The sequence below is a fragment of the Chiloscyllium punctatum genome, chromosome 38 (assembly GCF_047496795.1).
Source record: "Chiloscyllium punctatum isolate Juve2018m chromosome 38, sChiPun1.3, whole genome shotgun sequence".
Taxonomy (NCBI): domain Eukaryota; kingdom Metazoa; phylum Chordata; class Chondrichthyes; order Orectolobiformes; family Hemiscylliidae; genus Chiloscyllium; species Chiloscyllium punctatum.
Window position 1 is genome coordinate 48229466 of NC_092776.1, and position 23955 is coordinate 48253420.

The window sequence follows — 23955 nt, forward strand, 5'->3', positions numbered from 1 at the left end:
TAGAGTGGGAAACAAGTTATTCTGCGCATTCATTTTTAAGCTAGCAAGGCAGAATGTCTATGGCTGTACCTTAACATGTACTTAAAGTTGTGTGTGCGTGAGCCTTGACATGTGTTCTGTGTGCGTACTTTACCATGTGTAATAGAGTTAGGTTCAGGATGTGCATGTGTATCTAAATATGTGTTCAGAGTTTGTGCATGTATATCTTGACATGTGTACATCATGATTGTACACATATACATCTTAACATTTGCTCAGATATCTGAATACATACACAAATTGGCACAAAAATGAACTAGTTCCTCATCCATTACATTTTGTGAAATCATGCCAAACTCTTCTGACAAGTATTGTACTGTTTAGGAATTAATGCTTTGCAGCATGCACAATGTGCAGTATAACTCCACTCTCATGCATTGCATCCTAACTTGAAACATCATCAAATCCTAGAATAACTCAGCCTTTCCTGTATCCTCCACAAAACCATCTTTATAAAAATCAGTGAACAGAATATTTTGTGACAGTGTTAATCCTGCTCAATCTGTAGTTTATGGTGCAAACACAATATATTCCAAAACAAGCAGTAGGCCCAAGTGGTACAATTAAACTGCAAATTGTAAGCTTCACATTACTCGGCCATCACTATTAACTAATAGTCTGTACTGTTAGAACTTGTCCAGTATTCACCACAGAAAAAGCTGTCCAACAACCATTCAATTCAAGCACACTGCAAAACTACATGGAATCCAATTTAGGAAGCAGATCCCCTATCTGAGGACAGATTTGAACAAGCAATGCAAGATTAAATTATTAACACCATGTGTTGTTGGCTAGACAATGACATCTAACAGACATACGTACATTTTTAAAATTGCCTTATCCATTGTGGTAAAATCAAAGCCAGGCCTCATTGCTTTAACATTTTTACATATAACCCAATGATAATTAATGACAATTTGTTCCTAACATGCATGTGAGTTGAATAATTTAAATAGATTGCTGTGAAGCTAATCTATCTGGAACATAATGCAGCTTCTAGATCCACTAAAGCAAGATATATTGGTGAACCTGAACTGGTGTGTATCAATATTCCTTTATGTTCATAAACTGAACACCTTCAGACCTTCTGATCTGCATCTACTCCCATTTTAACCTCTATTGGCTGCATCCTCCTTTTGTCCATTCAGGCTCTACCTCTTAAGAGCATGTGTCTATTAGCTCTGTGTTTCTACACATGTCAAAATAAAAGCTTAATACCTTGGGCTCTCTCAGCCAATCATTTGATTGACTAATCTGTTTGTTTTCTGCCCATTTCCAAAACATTAAGAGTCTGACAGATTAAGATGATTGTTTAGTGCTGATGACGAATTGGCAGTGTGGTCTTTGCACTATGGAGTTCTGTCCCCTGAGAGCAGAATTGAGAGTACTTAAACTGATTTCAGTGTTGACCCTTATCAGCCGTGAGAGACACAGCTCACCCCATCAGTTTGAGCTGGTTTACAACTCAGGCCCCCCCCTCGTAAATGTTTAATGATGCACAGCTGTAATGCAGTTGCAATTTAGACAAATAAATGTTGACTATGCACATGTCCCACATTTCTTAAAAGAAAACATTGATTTTATGACACTGTTCTTTTCGTTTGATTTTTATAATGTTTCTTTATTGTAGTAATAAGTGAATCACAGAGGCTGCAACTGGAAACTGCAAGATATTCCTCTCGGTTTGCTTTGGCCCTTTTCTATGAAGCCGGCACGCAGATTAATGTCCCTTGGGTGGCAAAGTACATCGTCAATAATCCCTGCATAAGGTTCATCTCCATTGACAATAAGAAACGCAATTCAGGTCAGTAGTGCTGTTAATTTTCCCCACAGCGCAAGAGCAAACATTTCATCAGGAATTCCTTTACAATACTTGATCAACACCAGGTTGCACATTAACTGTACTTTACTTGAATCACACTGTCTGTGGATGTAAAAGTTGTAGAGGTGCCAGTGTTGGACTGGGGTGGACCAAGTCAGAAGTCACACAAGCATATGATTTCAAATAAACCTGTTGGACTATAATCTGATGTCATGTGACTTCTGATGATGTAAAAGATGCCTTGGCAGTATTTTGAAGAACGATAATGAAGCTCTCCCAGCAAATCTGGCTAATATTTACCCCTCAGCTGACACCTAAAACTGATTACCTGTTCATCATGTATTAGGAAGGAAAAAATATTAACCAACTTAAAAAAGCATGGTGTGGTCTTCGAAAGTCAATTGTTTGACAAATTTGAGTTTTTTGAGGATTTTTTTCCAGTAATGTAGATAAAAGAAGCAGCAGTAGATGTACTTGGGTTTTCAAAACATGTTTGACATGGTACAATACAAAATGCTAATACACAAGACTCATGGAGCAGGGATAGAAGATGGGTTAACATTTAGGAAGTAAGTTGTAAGGATAAGTTGGGCATTTTCAAGTCGGCGGGCTGTGATTGTTGTATCTGTGCTGGCACCACAGCTATTTACAATCTATATTAACAATTTAGACAAAAAATACAGTCATGTATCGAAGTTTGCTGATGATATAAAACACTACGTGGGAATGCAAGCTGTGAGGCGGATACAAAGAAGCTGTAAAGAGATGCACTGAAAAGGTTAAGTGAGTGGGCAACAAGGTGCTGGGTAAGTATTATAAAAAGCAGAGTATTTTTTAAAAGCCATAAAACTTGTAAGTATTGACATTCGGAGAAACCTGTGGGTACTTGTACAAGAAACACAAAACATTAGCTTTTACATAAGCAGTTGGGAGATCAAGTGCAATATTGGCAAGGAAGTTGGTATACGAGAATAAACCAAGCTTGCTATTTTTATACAGGACTTTGGCGAGACCACACCTAGAATATTGTGCACAGTTTTTGTCTCCTTATTTTTAGGAAGGATGTACTTTCATTGGAACCAATACAGTGAATGTTCACTAGGATATACTCTGGAATGAAAAAGTTGCCCAACAAGTCAGGCTGAGCAAAGTGGGCCAATTTGCTCTAGAGCCATGAAGAATGCAAGGGTTTCTTATTAAAACATGTACAATTCTGAAGGCGTTTTGTCGGGTGGATACTGAAAGAATGTGTTCCCTTGAATTTAGAATAAGGGCTGACAGTTTCAGGACGATCACTTAAGAGTGAGAGGAGGAAAGATTTCTTCATTCGAAGGCTGTGAATCTTTGCAAATCTTCACCCCAGACTGTTATGGATGCTACATGATTGAATGTACTTAAGGTTGAGTTAGAAATATTTGGTCTCTTGGGGCATCAGGTAATATTGGGAGCAGGAAGGAAATGGAGTTGAGCCTAAAATCAGCAATGATCATATTTATGGTGGAGAGGGTTTGATGGGCTGTAGGTCTATTCCAATTCTCATTTGTTACATCCTTTGTCAGAGGCAATCTGTCCATAATAATATAAATAGTTCACCTTCCTTTTATTTAGCAGAATCCCCTGAAGTTGGACCTTCCATAGTTATTCACACTACAGTTCAGTTTGGAGCTCAGAATGTGCAGAAGGATAAGGAAGAGGTAGAACCTCTCATCCTCGAACAGCTACAACAGATCCTGCCAGGATTGCCCAAGTCTATTGGCATCAAGTGTCACAAATGGAGATACTCGCAGGTAATTCTGATCATGGTGGATGTGTCCTGAGCAAATTCTCAATTTAAATCCGAATCAGAATGCTTCTGTTCTGATGCTTGGGAAGTACAACAATAGGCTCAGGTGTGTTTCAAGAAGAATGGATTTGAGCCAGGTTTTCATTCTGATTTCAGCATGTTCAAACACAGAAAGCCTTAAAAAGCAATAAATACAAAGTCATTGCAGCCTCCTAATTGAGGTAACTAGGGAGAGAATAGGGCCCCTCAAAGGTCAGCAAGGCAGCCTATGTGGGGAGCCACAGGAGACAGGGGAGATCCTAAATGAGTATTTTGCATCAGTATTTACATGGACATGGAAGATATAGAATGTGGGAAATAGATGGTGACATTTGAAAAAAATGTCCATATTACAGAGGTGGTGGTGCTGGATATCTTGAAACACATAAAAATCTCAGGACCTGACCAGGTGTACCCTAGAACTCTGTGGGAAGCTAGGGAAGTGATTGATGGGCCCCTTGCTGAGGTATTTGTATCATCGATGGTCACAGGTGAGGTGCCGGAAGACTGGAGCTTGGTAAATATGATGCCACTATTTAAGAAAGCTGGTAAGGAAAAGCCAGGGAACTATAGAGCGGTGAGCCTGACGACAGTTGTGGACAAGGTGTTGGAGGGTGTCCTGAGGAAAAGGATTTACATATACTTGGAAAGACAAGGATTGATTAGGGATAGTCAGCGCGGCTTTGTGCGTGTGAAATCATGTCTCACTAACTTGACTGAGTTTTTTGTAGTAATAACAATGAGGATTGATGAGGACAGAGTGATAGATGTGATCTATATGGACTTCAGTAAAGGTTTCGACAAGGTTCCCCATGGGAGACTGGTTAGCAAGGTTAGATCTCATGGAATACAGGGAGAACTAGCTACTTGGATACAGAACTGGCTCGAAAATAGAAGACAGAGGGTGGTGGTGGAGGTTTGCTTTTCAGGCTGGAGGCCTGTGACCTGTGGAGTGCCACAAGGATTGGTGCTGAGTCTACTATTTTTCGTCATTTATATAAATGATTCGGATGTGAACATAGGAGGTATATTTAGTAAGTTTGCAGATGACACCAATATTGGAGGTGTAGTGGACAGCAAAGAAGGTTAACTCAGTACAATGGAATCTTTATCAGATGGGCCAATGGGCTGAGGAGTGGCAAATGGAGTTTAATTTAGGTAAATGTGAGGTGCTGCATTTTGGGAAGCAAATCTTAGCAGGACTTATACACTTAATGGTAAGGTCCTCGGGGGTGTTGCTGAACAAAGAGACCTTCGAGTGCAGGTTCATAGGTCCTTGAAAGTGGAGTCACAGGTAGATAGGACAGAGAAGAAGGCATCATGTATGTTTTCCTTTATTGGTCAGACTATTGAGTATAGGAATTAGGAGGGCATGTTGTGGCTGTACAGGACATTGGTTAGCCAGTTTTGGAATATTGCGTGCAATTCTGGTCTCCTGCCTATTGAAAGGATGTTGTGAAACTTGAAAGGGTTCAGAAGAGATTTACAAGGATGTTGCCAGGGTTGGAGGATTTGAGAAGGGAAAGGTATAAAAGGGACCTAAGGGGCAACCCTTTTACATAAAGGGAGCTGGGTGTATGGAATGAGCTTCCAGAGGAAGTGGTGTAGGCTGGTGCAATTACAGCATTTAAAAGGCATTTGGGTGGGTATATGAATAGGAAGGGTTTGGGGGATATGGGCCGGGTGATGGCAAATGGGACTAAATTAGGTTAGGATATCTGGTCGGCGTGGATGAGTTGGACCGAAGTGTCTATTTCCATGCTGTAACTCTCCATGACTCTAATTGGCTTCAATTTATCAAGGCATAACATTAATTTCAGCCATATTTTGTGGTATGATCGAAATTTTGCCAAATTGTTAATATAGCCAAATTTGAACCACATTAATTAATTATTTTACTTTTCTTACTAATGCAGTGTCAATCATTCATTCTTCACTAGCTGAACAAAATTGCTATGAAGGCATGGAGAACTTTTTAAAACCCAGCACCTCAGAGCTGCTTACAAAAAAGCAGTGTTGAAATCCTCAAAGGAAACCTGTAATTTTCTTTTTTAGTTTGGCATTAGAATCCTCTCCTCCCTGTCTCAACTCAATCAGTTCTCACTATTGTAGATTTACACAAGAATCAGCTACTACCAATATCTGCTCAAATGGTCATATCGACTCAAAGGCAGCCTAGATCCTCTCAGCAGGATTTCCTCCTGTTTTACGAGCATTGCCCAGTACATAAAATGGAACACTAAGGCCTGATTATCTCAGAGCTACCCATCTTGCTGCAGAAATCTCCTTCAAAGCAATGTCACATCCCCAGTCTCTAAGTTTTTCCACCACCACATTCAAGTTGAAGTCACCAACTCCCAGCTTGGGAGGCCACATCCCATTTTGTCCAACTTAAAATTGGGAGTTGGTTAGCTCAGTTGGCTGGATGCCTGGCTTGCAATGCAGAATCACGCTGATAGTGTGGGTTCAGTTCCAGCATCAGCTGAGGTTACTTTGATGGACTCTCTTTCTCAACCTCTCCCCTTGCCTAGAGTATGATGACCCTCAGTTTAAAGTACCACCAATGATTTCTCTCTAATGAGAGTGCAGTCGATAAATATACAGCATAGAAACAGGCCATTCTAGTCCAGCTCAGTGATGATGCTCACACTTGAGCCTTTCCTCATCTCAATCTACATCTATTCCTTTCTCTCTCACATGCTTTTCTACTTTTCCTTAAATGCATCCATACCCTTCCCATCCACCACACCTTGTGGTCATGAGTTCCACATTCTCACTACTACTTGGGTAAAGAAATTCTTTCTGAATTCCCTAATTGGTTGCTTAGCGATTAGATGATGGCCTTCATTTATGTTCTTTCCCACAAAGAAAAATAATATCTCGTATTCATTACCAAAACTTTTCATAATTTTAAAAACCTTTACTAGGTCACCCATCAGCTTTCTTTTTTTAAGAAGGGTAAGACCCAGTCTCTCAATGCTTTCTTTGTATAAATATCCATACATTTCTGTTGTTAAACTTATAAGTCATCTTTGCAGCCTTTCCAACTCCTCTATATCCTTTTCACAATATGACAACCAGAGGTACATGTGGTACTCTAAAAGCAATGTTCAGTACAGAATTAGCACGACTTTTCTGCTTTTTAATTCTAGCCCTCTAGAAGTCAGCCCAGTGCCTGGCTTGCTGTTTTTAAAAAAAGCGATCTTGCTAACCTGTAGCTCAAGTTTAAATGACAAATTCATTTTAGTCCAAAATCTTCTCTGGCCCAAACCTATCTCAAATTATCGCCATCACCCTAAAATTGGCAACACGAACATACGGAGCAAATCATTGTTCCTTTGAAACGTGATTATGAGAATCGATAGCACGACTGAGAGTCCATCTGTCACTCGAGTGTTTGTGGAGGTTACGCTACGTAAAGTTGAGCCTCCTTGACATTGTGATGATGACAGGGAAAGAGCAGAGGAAATAACGAAGTGAATGACCACATCTGTGGTTGAGGCCATCTTGACTTCAATCTTGGCTCCCTTGAGAGGTGAAATATTTTTCCTCAATTGATCCATTCTGTTGCTCTTCCATACAGCTGGAATTACCCTCTTTTTGCTCAGTTGGTCCCTTCTTACCCTGACTTTAGCCCATAACCACAATCATGAATGCAGTCATGAGTCTTGTTAACATTTCTTCCCCCAGTACCTGAATCTGCTGCTCCTTAAACTCACATTCTGCAGCATGAAAAGTCCTCCTTTAATATTTTGACAACAGCATTGAATTTCCCTTTGTCTGAATACCTCTACCAGGAATGGTATAAACATTTCAAACACATTCGTTCGGCAGACTTACATAGGAATCCTGGGTAGCTGGTAGTGGAATCACATGGGCAGGCAGTGGTCCTGCTTTACTGCAAGATTGCCAGGTGGAGGAGATGATCTGGTCATGGGAGGTACATTAGCCAAGTTAGAATCATAAAACCGCTACAGGCCATTCAGCCCATCAAGTCCACACCGACCTTCTGAATAATATCCCACTCAGATCCCTGTAACCCTGCATTGCCCATGGCTAGCTCACCTAGCCTGCACATCCCTGGATACTATGGGCAAATTAACACGGCCAATCCACCTAACCTGCACATCATTGGACAGTGGGAGGAAACTGGAGCACCCTGAGAAAACCCACACAGACACAGATAGTCACTTGAAGGTGAATCAAACCCACGTCCCTGGCACTGTGAGACAGCAGCGCTAACCACTGAGCCACTGTGCCACCCCAATTAGTTAGCCAAGTGCGAGGTCAGCATTTTCAGCACAGTTTACAAACCTGGACCAACTGATGCACTGAATATTATGTGCACATTTCAAAATCATAGACTGCCACTGAGGGACCTTTTTCCAAACAGAACAACCTTTTAAAAATCAACCTCTGGGAAAGCTAGAATGTTCAGCCCTGCTCTTCAAATTTTGAATGGAAAGTTTAAATGAGCACATATGCCCCATGTTCAAGTAGAATGATTTCACTTTCTTAACAATACAATTGAGTTCTACAGTGTGATAGGTTCACCTATGGGACAAATCGATTCAGTTCTTACATTCAGCAACTGTTAGCAGCTCAAGTTGTGAGTGTCACTGTTTTGTGTGTTGTAGCTATACGACTGGACATGGGTAAATGGAAGGGCCACTGTGTACTGCTCTTGTTATGCAGAGAAACAGAATGCTGCATTGTCACCAATAACACCATAATTTTTGGCCAAAAAATATATTGGTACCTAAGTGTGTTTGCTGCTGAGGAGTGCTGGGAGAGCAGAAGTACCAGCGATGGGACAGCAAAGCACAGAGTGAGATGGAATGTCAGATGATTGGAGTGTATAGAAAATAGACAAACTGTAGAATATTTAACAGTGACTTTGAGATGCTGGTTTATTCACACTTGCTGCAGTCTCTCGTTGTTACTGATACATGATACTTAACTCTGAAGTAAGGTTACATGCTTACACATAAGGGTTAATATTAACCCATCTATGATGTTTGGGAAGAAACAAAGGGGGAGGTAATGGTGACTGGCCAAGTCTTGGAATGGTAAGCCATTTCATTATAGCATGAAACCAGGCTCCTGTTGTCCAGTTGTTGCCCTGATTTAAGCTTGAAGGTTGCCACTTGGCCTTCCCAGAACTTGAGAAACTGTCTGCGAATCAGGAGGGGCAGGAGAGTATCCCTGACCCAAAACAAATCTTCTGCAGAATGCTTCTTTCCTCATGGTCACAACTGTCACACCAAAACCCACCCCCTCCAAACAAAACCTCACACACTACCAAATATCAATGGGTCGCCAACAATCATGCCCAAATCTCTGACCTCTTCCTGCCAGCCAGACCATGTGTAACAGAAAAGTCAATTAAAAATAATAATCAGGTGCTGCTGTTAAATTTCACAGGACTACAGTGTGTCTGGAATGTTTGTGTATCCTCCCTCCATCATGACAGAGACTTAAGGGCTTCTTCAGTTTTATTGTCAAGCTCTATTGCCCTATTTCTTGAACCTTGTTCCCTTTTTATGCCACTTTGTCATGTTTCTTCCTCTCCCTCAGAATTCTCAACTCTTTTGCTAAGTGAGTCTGTTTGGGCATGTGTGCCCAGGACATACTTGGTATCACTGCCGGAAAGCATTAGAGACCTGGCTAAATTAAGTTAATGTAGGTGTTATGGAATGGCAAAGCTCGCCTGGTATAAATCTGTTTGGGTGTCACACAAAATAAAGGATAGTAAGTTAGCAACACAGTTTTTCAGTCAAAACAATTTCATTTTTTTTTAGAATGCAAACGAGGCTGTTGTTTTCCCGAGCTCTTTCACCTTATTGTCCTTTTCAATGCAAACATTATCTGTCTGCTTTTTCAAAAGAACCCCAATACTCTCTTCAAAACTGTATGCTTACCTTCAATCTTACTACTTTGATTCTGCCCTTGCGCATGGATATAGTATCAAAGGGAAAGTCACTATATAAATGCAAGCTATTGTTGTAATTAGCACTTGAGCCCGTACTTCCATATGGCTGAGTGCCGACCCCTGCCCAGCTCTCCCTGTGACTATGCATCTGTAATCAAGCTCACCATATGGAGACTCACAGAGTCAGGTGCTGGCACTTTGTCATGTAGTGTGCTGGAATTCCCACATTGATGGCCAACGCAGCAGGATTACAAGAAGCACTTTTTGTGCTGAGCATGAATCTGCTGCATGTGTGTGGGACTGGCAAACTGAACATTGAATCTCCGCTGTGTCTGATGTTCAGTATGACTTCCTCCAGAAGGCAATTTGCCAGTTTTAATTGGAAAATGAAATGGTGAATTCACTCCCTGTGTAAGAGAAAAATGTACTCATTGTATTATAACTATTGCTTAAAAGACAGTAGTTATGACATTTGTTCAAAAATGCGTTCACTTTCTAGCTTAATACTATCTCAAGCAAGGTTTGAATTTATTTGGAGTGGAGATGAGCGTGGAGGAAAACAATATTTCTTGGAGAGGCCTGAGGATTGGAAGTAACACTTAAAACTAAGTCTATAATATTAATGCTTTTAGAGAAGAAACAAAATTAGAGAATCACTCCAGTGTGGAAGCAGGCCATTCGGCCCATCGAGTCCGCATCGACCCTCTGAAGAGCATCCCACCCTAACCCACCCCCTCACCCTATCCCTGTAACCCTGCAATTCCCATGGCTAATCCACTTTGCCTGCCCATCCCTGGACAGTATGGCCAATAAACCTAACCTGCAAAACGCTGGACTATTGGAAGGAAACCAGAGCACCCTGAGAAAACCCACGCAGACATGCAGAATATGCAAACTCCAGACAGACAGTCATCTGAGGCTGGAGTCAAACCACTGTACCAGCGTGGCTTGAAGAAAATGTATGGGGCATTAAGTATCTGTCAGTCACTATTACAATAACAAATCAGATTCACGGTATTTGGCCTTTCACCTGAGTTTTTGCACATGTAATTATAGATGATGACTGCAAATAGCCTTTAGTTTGTGGGCGGCGCGGTGGCACAGTGGTTGGCACTGCTGCCTCACAGTGCCAGAGACCCGGGTTCAATTCCTGCCTCAGGCGACTGTGTGGAGTTTGCACGTTCTCCCCGTGTCTGCGTGGGTTTCCTCCGGGTGCTCCGGTTTCCTCCCACAGTCCAAAGATGTGCAGGTTAGGTGAATTGGCCATGCTAAATTGCCCGTAGTGTTAGGTAAGGGGTAAATGTAGGGGTATGGGTGGGTTGCGCTTCGGCGGGGCGGTGTGGACTTGTTGTCCCAAAGGGCCTGTTTCCACACCGTAATGTAATGTAATGTAATCTAATCTAATCAAGTGAAGATAAAAGTTATTGAGATCATGGTAACAAAATCTTGGCCCACCTGCACTTGAGTGTTTTATTAATTCCCACATTGTTATCTATTACCTAAAGGACTAGAAAATTTTATTGGAAACACAAGTAAGCAACACAACTCATTCAGCAACATTCTTCTGCCTGCCGTTTTAATAGTTCCCTTAACTAGCTTATCTTAAAGAGGTTAATGTCACTGTTAATATAGCAAAGGGATATCAGAGAAGCATTTGTCCATTAATACTGTCAGTTTCCACACCCTGGTCAGATTAGTAATGTAATCCTTATCTGAAAGATACTTGGGATGGACATGACTGATAAAACTCAGCAGATCAGAGAGTGGGTGATCTCAGGTAATGTACAACTGGCCCTTAAATGCTGATATAGCTTATATTATAAGTGAAACCAAGCCCTTTCATCCTCAACCTCACCTGTAGGAAATCTGTTTTAAGCATTGTGAGCAGCAATGACTCTTTTCTCTACACAGCCAACAACATTGGTAAATACCCACTGGGTTCTCTAGTTTCTTTATGTAATTAAACTCAGTAGCACTACATGGGACAGGAACTACTGGCACAGCAGTCAGGGAAGGAAGTCTTCAACTAGGATGGCGGGAAATTGCTATCCTTGGAATAATCTGCAACTGCTTTTCTTGCAGGTCATCAATTCCATCCCAAACTTTCCAGGGCAGATGACGCTTAAAGAACAGCCACTTCTTGTGTGTGGCGGTGATGGGTTTACACACTCAAACTTTGACGGTTGCACAGAATCTGCTTTAACAATCTTGGATGTGTTCAAATGTCATTTTTTAAAATCTGTATCATGCAATTCTAAATAGTTTGCTTTGTCTCAGACCTCAATCATTATTGCAAAACCCCATTAATAGACGGCTGTTCAGTGTGTGGATGGAATCAATAGCTTGACCCCGCCCCTAACCCCCAAGAGAATTTGGTATTGTTATGACACGGGGTAAAACCCTCTGCTAATTTAAACCAGCAAATCAAAAAATTCACCCCATTATATAATTTGTTAAAATTCAAGAGGCAAAGAACTATCCCCAAAGTCACTATTTAAAGTAAAACAAATTTAAGGACTTTATTCTTTAAGTCTAACAAAGAATATTAACTAACAACTATTTGCAACTCCTTTCTCTTAGTCTATCTTTTACCTCCCACTCTGGTCCAATAAAACTCCTCGATTAAGATTTACAAAAAAATTCAAATTTCAAAACCAGCCAGCTGTCGATTCATCTCTTTATATCTTCCTCTGTCTTCTTTTCTTCTTCTTAGGGTTTCTGTTTCACAGGTCATTGATAGAATAGCTCTCTTAAAGGTACCTTTATCTAAGAGCACTCTCCATATGTTGGTGGCTTGGCAGTTCTCCTCGAACAGTTCAATTTGTTTCAGTTTTATACCTCAAAGCATCAGATCATTTCTTTGGTTTTAATACTGTCAAAATACCAAATTCAAACTTGATTATAGTTTAGTATCTTGGGGCATAATTTAAACTGATTGGCTGAATTTGAATTTGTTTTAGTTTCATAGCAACCCATATACTTCTAGCTGCTGGACCAAATGTTACACTGTAAATGTTACGTACTGTGTGTGCTTTAAGTCCTTGCTAGCTTTCAACTCTCTTAAAGGACAGTATTGCTTATATTTTCATAACAGTACATACATCATATTTGCATCTGAGCCATAAAATAATGGAAACATTAAAATAAAATAACATTTGACATTAGGATCCAGGGAAACAGTGCTAAGTGGACTAACAAATTTATTAATAGTTGCAATGCAAGGAAGAAGTTGGTGATTTTGTGCGTAATAACTATGTTTGTATCTCACAGCATTAGAAAATCTAACTCAATCAAATTTCACACTACATGTTCCATGTATCAAAACCACTTTTTGTCCCAAACTGCAAATCTAGGTAGTCATCATAAAAAGGTAACATTTTTATTTAGAGTTGACTTCTCTTCCAAAAAAGTAAATGTCCTCCACGTGGATGTATTAAACATGTGACAATCTGGTGAGTGGGATAATAGATTTGTTTGCTTTCTTCAGTACAGTCACAGTGGTTAGCATCCTGTCCACATCTTTTCTCATCAGGCGAGCTGAAGACTATTCCCATCAGAATTCTCTCCGGGGAGAGAGAGATACAAAACTAGCCTTCAACTTTCTCTCTGCTGATGCTCAGCAGTGACACAGACTCGGATTCTTCTCACTGAGGCCAACAATGGAACCCAGTGGAAACAGTGCAATCACAGGCAGCGTGTGAATTGGCTGCCTCTGTGATGCCATCCTATGAAGGATGTTGGACAGGCTTCACCTAAACAGTGGGCCAGCAACCCTAAGATTTCTGCAACATGAGTGGGAGAGGGGTTTTCTGTATGTTTCTGTGACCCATGGAAAACTTTCCAGCTGTGGGAATGTGTCCAGAAGCTGTCCTCTTACTTCTCCCATCTTTCTCTCCATCCCAACCACCTTCTACCACTTCTGAGACTGTAGTCACCCAGTCAGGAAAACTCAGTCTGTAGTGAGCAAAGTACCTCACAACAAGGGGAGCAGGAGAAGGATCAGCTTCATTAACATAACATTTACGTATGTTCAAATCTTAAACTTGCCCCCTTCACAAGCACCCATCCAAAATTCTCAGGACATTTTTCACTTACATAATCAATGTTGCTTGCTGGGTGACCAGAGGTAGAAAAGTAAGCTAAGGTAACATACTTTCTCTTGGCTCCACTCCTATCATATCCTTATCTGTCACTATCTGCTCTCCAGTAAATGAGAATATAATTGGAAACTAATCACCAGAATCAAGCACTGAGCATTATAGAATTCCAACACACACTACAGCAAGTGTAAAACAGATCTGAGTTCCCACAAGAATGGTGGCTATTTCAATGTTGCTATCTGCTTTTGAAAATAAAATGAATGTTATGCTAAAATAACTGTGGTTTCAGTATTCTAAGGACAATCCAGTTTCTTAATGAGTATATCCAGAAGTTAGAAAAGGGCTCAATTCGATACTCAAATTCACCACTGAACTGAAGCCATTCAGTATGCTCCCTTTTCACAATGTGCTCATTGAGAAATCCTCTAATGGGGTCTCTAAATCTGCCAATCTTCACATCTCAATATACGTGATAAGATTCGTACGTCTCTACAGGTTTTATGACTGACCTTCTTAACAATCTCATCATTGTTAATTATAAGCTCACTATACACCCTGATACTGCAATAGGACACATCAAAGCTATCCTGAGGGATAATGACTACCTCTGTCAGATCATTGCTGTGTATTGCACATATGAATGGGCCTAAGGCTGCCACTTACCAAAGCTAAGAAGTGCTCTCTCTACCTGAAATTATCCTGGAAAGCTAAAATATCTCAAATTAGAAAAACAGGGGAAGCTAGCCATTAAACTCTACTAATATGCAGCATTAATGTGAATGGCTTTTAGCACTAACTGAGCCAAAATGACATTTCACCCACCACACAATGAGTGATGGTGCTGCGTGAAGATCAGCACTCGTGAGATGCCAGGTACATAGGCAGTACCTCACAATGATTGGCAGATCATAACAAACAGCATGGTCCTTGAGCTGTTCATAAAAAAGCAAAGTACTGACCGTATTCAATAATCCCATAGTAGGAAAACCAAGAAGATAACATCTGATATTAGATGCGATTCTGTGATTGGACAGCACTTACTAACAACCCTAAGTGCTTCGTGCTAAGAATTAGACTAACACCAAATTTAAAACTATTATTCAGGCTTGTAACTCATAGATGCTTGTTAGAAGCTACACATAAACATATATAACCAGTCCTCTAGATGAAAAATAGGTTTGTCCAAAAATTGTGCTGTTTTTCATTAAACAAAAGTGGAAGGGCAGCAGTTTCCTGGTGCATTCACCACGGTAAACCCTTGATCAATCACAGTCCACTTGCTTACTAATCAAAATCCTTTCCTCATGCAATTTAAATTGTTATACCTCTTTGGTATTCCTGCATCCGTCCCAATGAGTGAAAGATGACATGTTTTGACTGTGTGCCTTTTTTTCAGCAATACTCAAATTCTGTACTACCAAGTGACTATTAACAAAAATTACTTAGTGTACAATCTATGAATGAAGTACAACGCAAACTTATTTTTAAGAGTCCATGGTTGGATTTTGCATGAGTAAAACTGAAACTATTGCACATCAGTGTTTAGTGATCCCGATAAGGATCTGAAGGGAACATTGAATTTGGCTACCCAAGCCACATCCCAAAGGACAGCAAGTTTCCTTGGGCAGATTTTGTGATTTTGCAAACTCTGCTGAGAAATAGTATTTGAATTCCTCTGCGTAATACTTGCCAGTAATATAAATAGTTACAGATACGCAGTCATCATTCACAGTAGGATAAAACTTCACTTCTATAACTGATGAGCAACGGCCAAATAAACTTGCCTTTTTAAAAAAAAATTAGAAACAAGTCTTATGATTGTTTTCTGTGTGACAAACTCTGATGTCCAGAGTCACTCAATATAGCTGAAAACCGGTTTGAACAATTAAAGAAAAATGCTCATCTTTTGATTTTCCCTGCTTGTTAAACTTCTTTCCATTAGTCTCCCATGTTTGTTCGTTCTTCCTTTGTAATGAACTTTTATTCTGTCACTCTTTCGTTTTTTTTCTGTACACACACCATGTTTTTAAACAGCTGGGTCATTTTCAATTTGTTATTGATATAATTTTACTTCATGTCACCAGATTTAAGCTTCAAATTTCCTATGATTGTAAATGTTCTCCAACTTGTCCCACCCTGTATGAGCTGTCAGACAACCATCTGTTCAGGTCGTTGTTTAAAAAAAAATGTCTCTGGGGCTATTTGAGGAGGAGCACAGAGTGTTCCCATTGCCCAAGCCAGCATTTCTCCCTTTGCCAGAAACAATTTGGCTCTTCGAACTGGGGTTTGTGGTATCTTTCTGTGCACAAATTGGTTGACCTTATGAAAGTAAGTACACTTCAAAAGGAATTCAGTGGATGTGTAGTGTTTTCAGCCATTTTTAGGGTTTACTAAGGTGCAGTCTCTTCTGAGAAATATTTTCAATTCAAGTCGAAGTTGATAGCAGTTAGTATCTCAGGAAATGGCTGGTGCTTAAACAAATCATGTAGGCACCTTGAATCTTTGATCTTTCTTCATACTCACTGCAATCCCTACAATGTGGCCATTCAGCCCATTGAGTTCACACTGACCCTCCGAAGAGCATCCCACCCAGATCCACCCCCTTGCCCTGTCCCTATAATCTTGCATTTATCATGGTTAGTCCACCGCCCTACATGTACCTGGACACTATAGGCAATTTACTGCGGCCAATTCACCTAACCTGCACATCTTTGGACTGTGGGAGGAAACCAGAGTACCCAGAGGAAACCCATGCAGAGATGGGGAGAATGTGCAAACTCCACACAGACAGTCACCCGAGTCTGGGTGTCTGGCACTGAGGCAGCAGTGCTAACCACTGAGCCACCGTGCTGCTCCACATTTTGAATTTATATTAATTACTTTAAAGGATGTTCTGTCAAAATACACTCAGACTGCCTGATGCGGTATCCTGATACTGAGACACTCATGTACAGATTAATATGAAATTAATATGGTAAGCATTCAGCTATGTGTTCATATTGTGTTAAATTAATGACACACACAATGCAGTGCATGGTCAATCCATATCAACCTATATCCCTTGAATGAACAAAAGAGAAAGATTAATTTTATTCACTTTCAGATGAGCAAGATCAACAGATATTGCCCATCCCTTGCTGCTCCAAGGCGGTTGGGATGTTGCCACTGTAAAGATTGCTCAGCCACTTCAAAGTCAACTGGTTGCTGTTGTACTGGACTCACATACAGGCCAGACTTCATAAGGTGGGCAGGTTTTATTCTGTGATGAAACTACTGAGATTTATGATAAATCTCTCAGTAATATTTCTTGATGTCAACAAATTTTATTTACCAGCTTTTTAAATAGAAGTAAAGGGTGCCATGTGAATTCAGGTCTGGCTTCTGGGTCACTAGTCAAATAACATAACCGCTGTATTACTGTAGCCTTTCCAATGTTGTTATTGGAAGATACTTGACAGTTCAATGAATGATGTTTCATTTGCATTGAGGGTAGGCAGAGAGACTGGAAAGTTTTGACACCGTCTGTGGTCTGTACTGTGAAGCTTTATCATTCACCAGTGGTGGAAGAGTCCAAATCAAATTTGCAACTACAAACAACTGATCCCAAGGCAAGTTAGCCACCAGCTGAGCAATTCAAACAGTACAGTCAAAACCAATATTTAAAGGACAGAGGCTACCCACACCACAATGAGCTAACTGGAATTTAGAAGAAATAAATACAAATTTCCCTTATACATTTGGTGTTATATGTATAACCCTTGTATACCGAACCATAGATCCCTGCATCATCCATTGCTAACTCACAGTTGATAAGTGATCAGAATTGTCTTTGTTGTTGAAAACTGCATGAGCTGTACATTTAACCATTAACTTCACATAGCAATTGAAACTTTTCATATTGTATCCTTAGTCTAGGGAAGAGAGAATTTGCCAGCTGGAAAGTACCGTTGTGTGAATATCAGACCAGCAAAGAACTGAGTTCTGTGGCTTTAGGAAAACAGGGAGTACGTGCAGCAGTAGACCACTCAGCCCCTTCCACCTGCCCTGCCATTCTAGATCATGGCTGAACATCTACCTCAATGCCTCAGTCCCCATATACCTTAATGAAATCTCGCAATTTCTCTCGTGAACTTACTTAATGACTGACATTTTACAGCCCTCTGGGTTCCTCCTCAACTCAATCCTAAATGGCTGGGCTTCTGAAACGGTGATGGTTCTCTTAGTCAAATAGTTGACCAACAAAAACATGAAGATGGGATTCATGCCCTTTGAAAAACAAAAACATCGTCCTGAAGAAATTTAAGAAACCCAGTATGAACTGAGGTCAACTGATTGTATTTTCAGCCAAGTTTTGAACCAATGTGCCAGTGATCCAACTTGGTACATGCTCCACACGGTTCAGTAGGCCGATATTAACCCTCTAATAAGAAAATAAGAGCCCAACATCAGTAAATAGATAGATAAGAAGATGTGGTAAGCTTGTTCACCTTTATTAATACGATGTAGTCTATGGTAAGTTGCAACATTTTTATTTGTTCCACATCTCTTTCTTTAATGATCTGTTGTTCCACAAGACCTTTACAGAATTCACTTGCCAATGAACCAGAATGTATCAGTTACCAAGCTTAATTGTACCATGCCTCAGATGGTTTTTGTCCAGACAGTGGGATACATATCTTTGTCTGGCCATCATTAAAAAAATGAGCGAAGCTTGATGAGTGAAGCATCTATATATGAATTAACAACCAGCTCTTAAACAAAACTAAAAGGGGCTTTGGAACAGGCAACTTTGTTCACTTAGAAATCTAATGACCGGTGTGTGACCAAAACAGAAAAGAAAATACAATCAACACATGAGTAGGTAGGTAAGGAACCATAGTTCACAAGGGACAACAGGCATCTCTGTCCACTACAGGAAGAAAATTGGTTATGCAGAGCTTAAAGATAACCACTGCATAGGTACAGGGTAAGGGGAGGAGGCAGTGCCTTCAGAAACTACCACAGCAACTACAGAAATTAAATCTATACTGTTCCACTACAGTCCAGTCATCTCAGTTAACCAAACACCACCTCATATATATATATTTTATATATATATATATATAAATGTGCATACATCACGGAATTGCTTTTTTTTTTGGTTATGTTAAATGAGAAAGTGATCGGATAGCTAAGCATCAAGAACAGCTCACAATTTCAGGCAGAAATTCATGTTCATCTTGAAATGGCCTAGACTTTGCAACCAGGTGAGAATGAACTATGTTTACTGTTCACTGAACTGACACTTAGCCGTACACTTATAATGAGCTTTTGCAGTGAAATGTACAATTATTCAAGAACAAAACCAACACGGCACTCACTTCAGGAGATTTGATGTGTGTGAGAACAAGGAAAACAATAGTGTGCTTTCTCAACCAGACTGATGAGTCCTCATGCAGCCATCCAGCTTTAAACACTGGACAATGTCTGAAAAATGGTGCAATTTGCGATTAATGCATACCCACTGCTTCCAATCCCAGATTCACTGAGGCAGAGCTGGAAGTCTTAGCATTGGAGACAGACAGGAGGGGAAAGGTCCACTTCCTTCAGGGGACCCAGAATTCCATCAGACAGACACAATAGGACCACAGAACTCTTACATCCAATGCCAGTGGTATTTGGATGTAGTGCTGCAAACAGATTAATGAACTTATGTGTTTAATCAAGGCCAATAAATGTATCATCAAATCCACAGCCCACTAATTGCACCTCTAGCTCAAACACTTTTTAATGTACCATCATCACCCTAGCAACAATCTCTGTTTTTTATAATATATTTTTATTAAGAAAAAATAGATTTTTAAATATTACAACAAATACAAAACAATGCAATTCAAAACAGAACAAAAATAGTACAAAACTAAACCCAAATAATAAAAAATTCCCCAACCCACCCTCCGATACGAATGTATAAACATATATAGAGAAGTATAAAATTAAAAAAAACCTAAACTAGCTATTTAACTAAATAAATAAATACCTAATAACAAACAAATAAATAGTAATAACTCAGCCCAGCCAAACAAAACACTCATACATTCACAGTTCCTCCTCCCTGGATATTGGACTCATGAAACACCATCGTTACGGCTATATAAAAGCCCTTGTTAGTGTGGCAGATAAATCTGTGTCCAGGTATTTCAAAAAGGGTTGCATGTCTTGTAAAAATTCTCAGTTTTGTGATGTTCCATATTTGTGAGAAAATCCCAGGGGAATATGCTCCATAACAATCTTCCGCCAACCCGACAGGCCTGGGGGGGGGGTTTTCGGATATCTAACTGAGCAAGATATTCTTCCTTGCACAGAATGTAAGAATATTGAAAAGTTTTGCCTTATGCGAGTCTGCATGAAATACAATGGGTAGGCCCAAAAGGAGAGAAATAGGGTCCTTCTCCACCCCACACCTAAAATCCTCTCCATTGCACCCACCACAGCACTCCAATATGTTTGAAACGTGTCACAAGACCAAAGACAACGGGTAAGAGTGCCCGTACAGACCTTGCACTTGGGACATGCCGAAGATACCCCTGGTCTAAATTTTGACAAACAGTCTGGGGCTAAGTGGACCCTGTGGAGAATCTTCAACTGTAAAGCATGGGTCCTATTGCAAATTGATATCTTCCTTGCATTCTCCCAAATATCCTCCCATGCCTCTGAAGAAACTTCAACACCCAGCTCTCTTTCCCACATCTTGCAGAGTCGATCAGACTCATCTGAGGTGGCATCCCCCAATTGGTGATATAAAGTACTGACAGAGAGTGTACTCTTGGCCCTTAGTATCCCTCTTTCTATGTCAGATTTGTAGGGATCAGTTAAAAGTGTAGTCTTTTTTTGAATAAAATCCCCAACTTGAAAAAAATGAAAGAGGTCTCTATTAGGTAACTCGTACTTCCGTACTAACTGATCGAAGGACTTCATTACATCTCCCTCAAATAAATCACCCCTAGCTGCCCAACGTTTAAATCCTGAATCTATCATACCCGGTTGAAAACCCGGAATACCCGGAAAACCCACTAAAGGTGTAAACAAAGATGTTTTGCCAATATTACCTTCCTTCTGCTGAATTGCCCTCCATGCTTTAACAGTATTGACGACTATTGGTTTATGGCAATATTCCCTAACTGTCGTCACCTTGTCCAAAAACAGCAAACTGCTAAGGGAGCACCTTGCCTGGGAGACTTTGATATCTAGCCATATTGAAAGAGGGTCCCCACAAACCCAATCACTCACGTAGGTCAAAAGCGAGCTTAATTGGTAATTTTTAATGTCCGAAAGGTTTACTCCCCCGAATCTGTGAGGCAACTGCAGTTTGGCTAATTTAATGAGGGGCCGTTTACGGTGCCAGTTAAAGGAGCTGAACCAACTGTTCAGTCTCCTGAGTGTTTGTTTATTGAAAATCAGGGGGAGCATCTATATAGGGTATAGCAAACGAGGGAAAATATTCATCTTAATAAGCGCTATCCGACCCAACCATGAGTCTGGAAGTGCCTCTCATCTTTGGAGATCTTGTTTAATTTTTTTCAAATAATTGAGTAAAATTGGCTTTGATCAGCCAATCCAGAACTGGAGTAATGAATATGCCCAAATATACAAAACCCCCTTGTGACCACCTAAATGGGAATCTATAGTCACTCTCAAGAGCCAACTCTTTCGTAAGACCACCCATAGGCATAGCCTCTGATTTAGCAAAATTAATCTTATACCCTGAAAAAGCGCCAAACACGTGAATGCATTGTATCAGGCAAGGCACTGAGACTGCTGGATTTGTCAAGAAAATTAGAACATCGTCTGCATACAACGAGATCTTATGTAATTTTGACCCCACTCCTGGAGCTGATATATTGAGGTCCCCACGAATGGCCTCTGCCAACGGTTCAATCACCAACATAAAAAACAATGGTGAAAGGCTGCGCTTGGAAATATTAAAATTGCTTGAGCTGCGCACACAAAGGTTCTAGAAGTTGCAAGAAAATTTTTTCCTTCACAGCAATGGGAATGGATAGCCTCTCTGTTATTTCTACCTTAAATTCAGAGCCATTGTTTGACCACCAAACACAGGTTTACTTTTACCCTCTTATATTCTCTTTTGCTCCAGAAAATCCTGACCCCTCTCTGGACCACATTTCCATGGATGTAGAAACCTTGTGGTTGGTAATTAGCTCTGTGAGTCTTGACATGGAGATGGTACCAGAGAGAAGACGGGAGATCACAACCAAAGCACATCCTGTCATGACCCCAGTATTAATATACAGTAGAAAGGGCTCATAAACAATGGACCTTAACCTATTGTCCCCAACCCTAGGAACAACTGCAGTGCTCCTACTGTGGCTTATCCTGTGCTGAGATAAGCAAACCTGGCATTGGCTAAAGATTAAACAAGGAACCACTCATGGCCTAGCTGTTCACTGGCAGATTGTGCTGAGATATCAAGGGAAGCAGCTGTCACTATTAAAGAAGCCATCTGTTAGGATTTCTGCCAGGAACAAATACAATTTACAATATGCATAACTGCAAATGTTTACCTCTGAATAAAGCATTACCTTGTAATCACACATGTGGAGAGTGCAAGTACCACAAGGTGATGATGTGAGCGCATTGTGGTCAACTATTATTAGTATGCAATCCTCTGCATACTCCATTTTATCGACTGGAAGCAGAACCGAGTGGGAAAGGCAGTAGAGCAACAATGGCAGGAATTTCTGGGGGTAATTGAGGACATAGTCCAGAGGTTCATCCCAAAGAAAAGAATGATTATCTGGGGTGGGGGGCAGAAATTAGACAGCCATGGCTGACAAAGGAAGTTAGGAAATGTATCAAAGAAAAAGAGAGAGCTTTTCAAGTGGCCAAGAACACTGGGAAATCAGAAGATTGGGAAGAGTACAAAAACAAAATGAGGATAACAAAGAGAGAAATAAGGAAGTAGAGGATCAAATATGAAGGTAAACTAGCCAGTAATATTAGAAATGATAGTAAAAGTTTCTTTCAATACATAAGAAACAAACGAGAGACAAAAGTAGAAATTGGGCCACTCCAAATTGATGCAGGAAGGCTACTGATGAGAGATAAGGAAATAGCTGAAGAACTTAATAAGTACTTGGTGTCAGTCTTCACAGCGAAGACATGAGTAATATCCCAACAATTAAGGAGAGTCAGGGGGCAGAGATGAGTACGGTAGCCATTACAAAAGAGAAAGTGCTAGAAAAGCTAAAAGGTCTAAAAATTGATAAACATCCTGGTCCAGATGGACTACATCCTAGAGTTCTGAGGGAGGTGGCTGTGGAAAAAGCAGAAGCGTTGGTTGTGATCTTTCAAAAGTCCCTAGTGTCAGGGAAAGTCCCAAATGATTGGAAAATTGCTGTTGTAACCTCCTTGTTCAAGAAAGGATCAAGACAAAAGATGGAAAATTATAGGCCGATTAGCCTAACCTCGGTTGTTAGTAAAATTCTGGAATCCATCGTTAAAGATGAGTTTAAAATTCTTGGAAGTACAGGGTCGGATTAGAACAAGTCAGTATGAGTTTAGTAAGGGGAGGTCGTGCCTGACAAACCTGTTAGAATTATTTGAAGAGGTAACAAGTAGTTTAGACCAGGGAAACCCAGTGGATGTTATCTATCTAAATCTCCAAAAGGCGTTTAATAAGGTGTCTTGTGAAAGGCTGCCAAGTAAGGGGAGGGCCCATGGTGTATGAGGTGAGCTATTGACACGGATTCAGGATTGGCTGTCTGACAGAAAGCAGAGAGTTGGGATTAAAGGTTCTTTTTCAGAATGCCAGATGGTGATAAGTGGTGTCCCGCAGGGTTCAGTATGGGGGTCGCAGCTGTTCACTTTATATATTCATGATCTGAAGGAAGGGATTGGGGCCGTTCTGGTGAAGTTTGCCGATGATACAAAGTTAGGTGACAGGCAGGTATTACTGAGGAGGTGGGGAGGCTGCAGAAAGATTTAGATGATTTAGAAGAGTGGTCCAGGAAATGGCTGATTAAAAAAAATACTTTGGAAAAAAGAATACAGGCATGGACTATTTTCTAAACAGTGAGAAAATTCATAAAGCTGAAGTACAAAGGAATCTGGGAGCGCTAGTCCAGGATTCTCTAAAGGTTAACTTGCAGGTTGAGTCTGTGGTTAAAAAAGCAAATGTAATGTTGTCATTTACCTCAAGAGGGTTGGAATATGAAATCAGCAATGTGCTTCTGAGACTTTG

General features: G+C 40.4%; 1 protein-coding gene across 3 annotated transcripts in view; it reads left to right on the forward strand.

Moving 5' to 3' along the window:
• The window catches only part of rnls (renalase, FAD-dependent amine oxidase), a 163845-nt gene extending 149594 nt beyond the window's left edge, over nt 1-14251 (forward strand). Inside the window, exons 5-7 of one of the 3 annotated variants that reach the window (XM_072557831.1) lie at nt 1670-1843; nt 3470-3648; nt 11698-14251. In XM_072557831.1, coding sequence (XP_072413932.1) covers nt 1670-1843; nt 3470-3648; nt 11698-11877 — 533 coding nt within the window. In that variant the 3' untranslated portion in view covers nt 11878-14251. The remainder of the gene's footprint in view (nt 1-1669; nt 1844-3469; nt 3649-11697) is intronic. The other 2 variants (XM_072557832.1, XM_072557833.1) reach the window with 2 other exon arrangements.
• The last annotated feature ends 9704 nt before the right edge of the window (nt 14252-23955 follow it).